The sequence below is a fragment of the Volvox carteri genome (genome assembly GCF_000143455.1).
Source record: "Volvox carteri f. nagariensis unplaced genomic scaffold VOLCAscaffold_1, whole genome shotgun sequence".
NCBI classification, from domain to species: Eukaryota; Viridiplantae; Chlorophyta; class Chlorophyceae; order Chlamydomonadales; family Volvocaceae; genus Volvox; species Volvox carteri.
This window is the reverse complement of record NW_003307545.1, coordinates 855,273-863,208: the sequence shown is the minus strand read 5'-3', so window position 1 is coordinate 863,208 and position 7,936 is coordinate 855,273. Positions and strand designations below refer to the sequence as shown.

Below are 7,936 nucleotides of genomic sequence, written 5' to 3'. Positions count from 1 at the left end.
CTAATCACCCAGTTCTGGAGAATCAGGAGTGGGCGGCGGCTCTAATTTGGGCGACTTAAGTTTCCCTGGGGACGGCGGTGCCTTGAGCGGTGGTGGTTTGAGCAGCGGCGGCGGTGGTGAGGACGGCTTGGGGGGCGGCGGTGAAGGGGGCGGTGAAGGGGGCGGGGCTTTAAGCGGTGGTGGGGACTTCTGAGCCGTGCTTGTAGGTGGCGGGGAGTTGACAACAGGAGGAGGCGTCGCGAGGGGTGGCGGGGGAGGGGACGTGGCTTTGGGCGGCGGAGGGGACGGCGATTTTGTCAGTGGGGATGGTGGTGGCGATTTGGGTGGCGGGGATGGTGGTGGCGATTTGGTCAGCGGGGATGGTGGTGGCGATTTGGGTGGCGGGGACGGTGGTGGCGATTTTGTCAGGGGGGATGGTGGTGGCGGCTTGGGTGGCGGGGACGGCGGAGGGGGTGGCGGTGGCGGGGATGGTGGTGGCGGCTTGGGTGGCGGGGATGGTGGTGGCGGGGATGGTGGTGGCGATTTGGGTGGCGGGGATGGCGGCGGGGGAGGCGGTGGCGAAGGAGGCTTGGCGCTTGGTGGCGGCGGGGGTGGATTCGGATACGCCCCGGACAGGCAGGCCTGGAGAGGGGTTTAGGGTTTTAGGGGCCGGGGGAACAAGGAATCGGAGATGCAACCAACTCGGTTGTCCTGCATGTACGACACTGGTACTACAGTACGGTACGGTCGTGATGCCGCAGGATGGTGGAACACCCGCCACCTCCAAGTCAGGTCATGAGGGTCGCGTTCGATTGGCTCTGTTAGTTATCCCCCAGCCAAGTCCTCGGGCAGTTCGCCAAGCCGTAAAACGTAGCACATGATATGCTGAGCGCAGGGTAGGAAAGGTAACGGGGTGCACATAACCCAGACCACCAACGCAGGGCAGGAGGCATCTTTTATGGGTTGCCGAACACACAATCCAGGGAAGGTAAGGGGACGCAGGAAAAAACCTCACCTCGACAGACACCTTGGTCTCCCAAGCGTCGTTGTCGAAGTCATGTGTATCTAGGATGATGAGCAGCCTCAATGTGTAGGTGGCACCCGCCAAGATGGCGCCATTCTTCACCAGTGCCGTACCGTCCAGGTTATAGTACGGCGGCGCACTGTCCGTCGCCCACACCACCACGTCAAAAGCATTGTGCAGTGACCAGCGGAGAACTTGCGTGCTGGGTACCTTGCTGTACTTGGCCGTGGCCCATGCCAGCGCAGTACTGGCGTCCAGCTGTACGGTTGTACCGCAGGCGAGGGTGAAGGACTCCGGGCTGTCGAACAGTACGACAGGTAGCGGCCAGCTGGGCGTGATGGGGCATTGCAGCACCTGGATGAAGGTTTCTGTTCCCAGAATGCCACCGTCGCCCTTATCCCACGTGTCCACGTTGGTCACGTCTACTAGGATCTACATGAAACGGAGGAAAGGCGAGGAAAGGGTTAAAAGCGTTTAAGAAAGAGGAAAGGTGGAGGGTGCGATACGGGCGCAAGCCACACACTTGCACTAGCAGGAGCAATAGGGCCTGGTGCAGGGCCGCAGATCAGGTGGCCAATGTAAGCCCTTTCGGCCTAGACGATGAATATCATGAAGGAGTCCTGCCACAGCAGATTCCTAAGTTACAGTAAGCCCTAAAACCCTAAATTTACAAGGATTGTGGGTGTAGCTACACACTTCTTAACAGTGGACAAGTTAAGCGGAAGGTGGGTGGAGGCATGGCTGGAGCGGCATGGAAATGCGCGATGGACGCGAGCGCCGTGCGGGAAGGGACGGGTCTATTGCTGAAACGAGACAGGGAAGAGGAGGGGCAGCAGTCCGCAGAATGGCCTTGCACGCTCGGAGCTTACTTTGTACTTCTTCAGAGAGCGTCCCTGGTGCAGCTCCGTCGCCGTGAAGCTGGTGATGCAGCCTTGGTCGGAGGTCAAGGTCTTGTTAAAAACAGGGATGTCATTATCGTACATATCGAACACAGCCCAGATGTAGTACAACGTGTACGGATCCCCGTCCATCGCCTTGGCGATTTGCGCAAGCATTTCATCGTCAGCTGCACACACGTCAATGGTCACGCCGGGGCTGCCGCAGGGTACGACACCAGCATTGCCGGCAATGACGTAATCGCCGATGATCGGTGGCGGCGGTGGCGGCGGCGGCGGCGGTAGTGGCGGCGGCGGCGGTGGCGACGGCGGGTTCACGACGTAAATGACAGGCGGTGGCGACGGCTTATTGCTGGCCGGAGGAGGCGGGGGCTTGGTGGAAGTGCACGTCTTGGTCAGGGCTGAGCCGCAGCCCGGCGGCACGAACAAGGTGGTGGTGAGGATGTCTTCCAGATCGCTGTCGTCTGACACAGACAGCGACACCACGTAGCTCACATTCTGTGCCAACTTGGACAAATCCAGCTGGAGGACATGAGGAGGCGCGCGGCCAGTTGCCAATGGGGCCCGTGCGGGGTGGCGGAAGGCCGTCAGGGTGGTAAGAAAAGCCAATCCCTGAGTTTACCAACTGTGTCCACTAACGCAACACATGTACGGCACTTTTTAAAGTACTTAAAGCTCTAACCATTATTAAGGCCAAATCTGAAACACGCGGTAGCTTCAGCATCAGCTCTGTCATGGTGGTAATACACTGTGATGCAAGTGAATGCATATGCTTGGAACAGCGACATGCAACGGTGATAGGTGCGTTAGGCTCACCGTCACGACGGCACCGCTAAGGGTGATGGTGGGGTAGCACGGCGCGCTGATCGTCCAGTTGTACGATAGTACATCATCTGCACGTAAAACGTTTTGCTTCATTTTGGTTCGGTGCGATTGCCGAGGTCAGCGAACTCATGGTAGTGGCCTAATTAGGCGTCGCTGAACCTAGCTTGTCCAAACCAGAAGCCAGAACACAACCAAACAGACGTCAATACATTGAGATAAAATTACTGTAATATATATATATATACACACATTACATTACATGGTGTCATGGTGAGAATTGCCACTCGCCAGCCCTCGTCTGGCTGTGTCGTTCTGTCGCACAAGCGAACAACGGACAGCAGCACGGACTGCAAATGGCGGCAACTGGGTGTCATTATCAGTCAATCGCAGCATGTTCTTACTTGAGTCTGGGTCATACGATGCGTTGGCATTGAGTGTGATGATCTGCAAAACAGAAAAAACGTGCAACTAACCTCAATAGCTATATATATGGTTGTGCTTTGGCTTTGGCCTGGTCATGCATGCTGCCGTTGTCATCTCGATTTATCCAGGTTTATCGAGCCTAGGTGCTTGGGGAGTTCGCTGTTGCGTGCATCGGTGGATGGGTTTTTGGCCTTTCCAACCAATCCAAACAATCGCAATCAATTTCCCTACACACGGTCCGGACGCGCCTGCCCGCTTTTGCACGCTTCGTCACTTATCCGAAACAGCAGGTGCGGTACAATCTCAACAGTCTCACCGTACAGTCTCAACAACGTACACACGTGCAGGCCACCAACTCGCAGCCCGCAGGCAGGTAGCGTGTTTAGTAACAGTGCCAGGTAGTTGTTTTGTTTGTCTTGGAGTGCAGTGCGGCTTGATGTGCTACGACAACTGTCCTCATCCTTATTACCTGCTTGGTGCATGTGCTGTTGGTGGTGTCCACGGGCGTGTCGATGGTACCGTTGGCGATCGGCCTGTTGTCAATAATGAGCGAGTCGCCGCCCAGCCAGACCCATGAATCCAGAATCTAGAAAGGCAAATGCAAGTGAATTACGAGGGGAGAGGGTTACACGGCCGGGGGATATGTACGACAGACTGACACGGCAACGAAGTTCATTACGCGCCCTCATCCAACGCCGCCCGCCGCCTACCCCGCCCCTGGCCCCAGGGACGTATACCCACGTGGTCTCCGGCATCCGCAATTGCTAGCTTTACACGGTACTGTTGGTTCGCAGTGACTTGGAAGCCCTGGGTGTTGAGAAGGTTGGTGTAGCCGTCAGCCTGCAGGAAGGGTTGCATATGGGGATAGGAGGGAGTAAGACAGAGGTTTAAATGGGTGGGGGAAGGCCTGCTTTGTGGGGAACTTGACACGCAGGCAACCCGTAGGTAAGAGGGGTTTTGTGACTGTGGAGAGTCAGCGATAGTGCGGCTGGTGGTGGTGGTGATGGTGGCTCTGTGGCTCTGGTGGCTCTGTTCCATATCAGCTTTGGCCAGTCCAAAGGTGTTTTGTTCCGGATGTCCTCGACAGCACTCTGGTGCCGGACCCCGGAGCTAACATTCACGTTACTGACAAGCATTGGGCGGTATACATTGGCGGAAGACAGTTCGCATGCAAAGTAGGCTGTGGCTGGAGAACTGGGCCGCAAGACCGGTGCAAGTTGGATACCCGGAGGCTCGGAGCTGAATGGACAGTTGGACAGCTAGGCGGTTTGTTGGCCGTTGGGCAGTTGTGTCGCAGTTGGGCAGTTTCTCGGCAATGGTGTTCAAATGAACGAGTTTGACATGTACATACATAATGCTGGTGGGCAACATCGACCCAGCCCAATAATAATCTCTAGCAGTAACCGACTACGACCGCTGGCTAGGGCCAGCTGAATGAATTCCACCTTGCCAGGATGCGCTGACACCTGATTTGGGCGTAGGTCACACGCAACCTGACGGTGCCTGGCAGCCCCACCTAGCGCCCCTGCCTCCGCCCAGTCAGGGCAGCGGCGGCCCACTACTGCCCCTCTCTCCGACTGTAAGGGGCCAACCGCCCCCCGCCAACCAGCTTCGCACCTCAATGCTCCTGAGCGGGCTCACTGCGCCAATGCGGTTATTATTGTATAGATCCTGATGACTCTTGTGGTTGACGTTGTTGATGGAGACCTGCAACAAAAAGAGGCCGGGCGGACGGGTTGGGGAAGATGTATCTCTTCTCTTCGTGGGTGGGAGAAGAGAGGGAGAAGGGAGGGCATGTTCCTAAGAGGGAGGGGAAAGGTCAAAATTTCTTCCTGCCGCTCTGGACAAGGGATAAGGCCCGGTGGGAGGAATCCTTGGAGGTCACGTCTTCCCGGGTGGGCTTGCCCTGGCTGAGATCGGGGTAGAAGCGGCGTGCTGCATGCGGTGCTGCTGGAGGGAAACGGGCCTTACGTTCTGTGAGCGGCTGAGTAATGTGTTACATGACATGGAGCGGAGGCGGCACCCGTGGCATCGATATGGGGAGACAGGAACAAGGCCGTACCTGCGTGCTTGCTGTGCCCTTAACGATGGCGACGTTGTGCCCGGATGTGATGGGCTGGGAGATGGGTGCGATGAAGAAACCGAACACGTCGTTGAAGGCTGTGCCCACCCATTCGGTGTACTCGTCACTGCGTAATGGTCACAGCGGCCAGCGGGCGGATTTCAGTGAGTCAGGAATGCACATACACGCATGCTCATGAGCACGCTCACACAGCCAGGGTTGGCGACAGGGCGGGGGGTCCACCCACTCGATGTACCCGTCATTGCGCCGAGATAACAACGGGTTCAACTATTTGTTCGTTGTCTGTACAACTACTGTAGGATAGAGTATTTCCCGTGGGGGTCGAGTTTAGTGGAAAACCCAAGGCAGTAAGAGGCCAGGGCCGGCGCTGCGAACTGGTGCCTTCAGCTTGATGTAAGTACCTAGGGTACATGGAGTAACAGGGGAATGAAGTGAAAAGGAAGAGCACATCCATTCCTAATATGTTAGGCGCGTGTCCAGGCACGTGTAACGCAGTGATGAAGTACCGATCCGCGAGAGCGCGCATGTGATGTCATAATAGCCAGAGGAGGCAACTGGCCACGTTTCCCGCTCACCTTCCGAACGCGTACTTGAAAACCAGGAGTCCGTCCTTCAACGCAGTCACCGTAAACTCAAGCGCCACGGCATCGTAGGTGGTGTAGGCAGGGATGAGCGCGTTGAGGTTGGCGTCTCCGCCGCCACCCACGCTCAGCGTGTAATAGTCCAGCGTGTTCACCGCACAGTTGGCGGCGGAGGCATCACCCGAACTGAGCACTAGGGAGCCTGAGGAGTGATGCATGTGGAAAAGAGCCATAGAGGCATAACCACACATGTCGATGCTGAGTGCTGCAATGTCAACGCTGACTCCTCTAACACGTAACTCGTGCCGGCGCGTCAGATGGATTTTTTAAGGACTACGAAGCGGATTACGAAGCGGACGCCGTGAATGATCATTTCAGAGTGCTCAGCAACGGGCGTGGGCGTCATCGCGTCGCGTCGCGAAATAGACCCTGGGTCGCCGTCGACTTCCATGTGCATCGAAAAACCCGCTTTAGGCGGTCATGCACTGCGATCGCCACCACATGCCTTCTTACCGTTCGGAAACCATGATGCCAGTTGGAAGCCAGGCGACCAACCGCCGGCAGGTACGACACCCCACTGCGCCATGGTGGACGTGCAAGTACCCTTTGTAAAGGCCGCATCCGCAATAGTGAGATTGGGGTTGTTGCCCAAAATCGTCTGCAGGCGACGGCGAAATGAATACGAAGGTTTACTGCTTTGAAGCGAGCTCGATTGCTATGACTCATAGAATATAACAAAGTACTGCGGCTCAGATGCATGTGGAAAGTGACTGTAAGGATGTGTATAAAGGATTGGCATGCTAGAGTGTGGATGCTTTAGTGGATTGGGACGACTGACGTAGCGCAGGGCACGCGTGCGTGGTTACGTAACCACGCTGTTGCCGAGATAGCAAGGATACCTATAGATACCCTGCATATGAGCGCTGGCATGCATCAAGGGATAAAACGGCCAAAACCAACCACATACATCAATTGAAACGACGACTATGCGAGCGATTAGGTCCTACCGCTCGGATTCACCGCAGAAGCCATATGTTAGGCGTGGCTAGGCAGTGCGAGCGAGGCGAAAAACGAATGGAAACATAATCTATGGATCCGTAGTTAAAATTGATGCGAATTGCACAGTCAGCATCCATGAGGAGAGTGTTTTTTCACCTTGGCTGCGTCGGTAGCACTGGGGCATGCAACAAAGGAGCCGCAGCCGGCCTTTAGCTGGCGCCTGAGGCCAAAGCCGCCCTCGGCCCGTTGAGGAGCGTAACCTCGACGACCACTAATTGGATCGACGATCACATTGTGAGCGCTCAAGACGCGGTGCCCGAAACTAGCGAGCCCCAGAACAAGTACAAGCAAGGATTCTATGCGTACGCGGGGCTGCTTCGGACGCCTCATGATGACAAGAAAGGTCGTCATACAATATCAAGCATTGAAAGAATCCGGTCGCCAAAACTACGGCAGGAACTGATTCCTCACAAGCTGCACGCATCTTGTTATCAGTTGGCCTGTCTGTACGGCGGCTCAATGTACAAAGGACAAGAGGGGCCTACGGCTGCTCTGAAGCTTCACACAGCACAAAAACGAGGCATTTTATTTGTTGGAATTCTGTCGTCGGAGTTTACGTGCTCTGGAAGGTAGTACCGGAAGTGAGCCGAAGGTAAGTTTGTCGTGTTTAGTTCCAGAAACAGTCTTCCCAACTTAAACCGATTTTTTTCTTTTGTATGTGTAATGTGTCAGCCTCCAAAACGCTAATATGGTACCAGTTACGCAATATCGCTCGGACATGCAGTGACTGCCCGCCCTACGACCTAACTTCGTGTCAGGGCTAGGAAAGCGAAACCTGTTGCCTTGCATCCTTGATTTCCTCGTAACAAATTACTATTATTTAACTTAAATCACTAGGCTGTTCATCTGTTTGTGGCCTGGTGTGGTCTGGAACGCACTGTTTCGCCGGCCGGAATCGGCAGGATGTTTGTTTTACCCGCAACTGTTAGGGGAGTTTTCAAGTTCAGCTGATCTTCACAGTGTCTTATAGTATCAGACAGTGGATATGAGTGCGGATCTGTGGCAATCCAAGTTTTCGTACACACGTGGGCCTTAACCTTCAGCAGCTGTTTCGAAGGTTGCAATG

At 55.5% G+C, this 7,936-nt stretch overlaps 1 protein-coding gene across 1 annotated transcript; it reads right to left on the bottom strand.

The window, feature by feature from the left end:
- VOLCADRAFT_85853 (uncharacterized protein) lies at positions 1-2,817 on the bottom strand (the record flags this gene model as incomplete). The annotated part of the gene is made up of 5 exons (XM_002945614.1): positions 1-621; positions 995-1,435; positions 1,873-2,037; positions 2,395-2,421; positions 2,716-2,817. 5 exons carry the CDS (start codon positions 2,815-2,817, stop codon positions 1-3), a joined length of 1,356 nt encoding a protein of 451 aa, XP_002945660.1.
- Between the last annotated feature and the right edge of the window lie 5,119 nt (positions 2,818-7,936).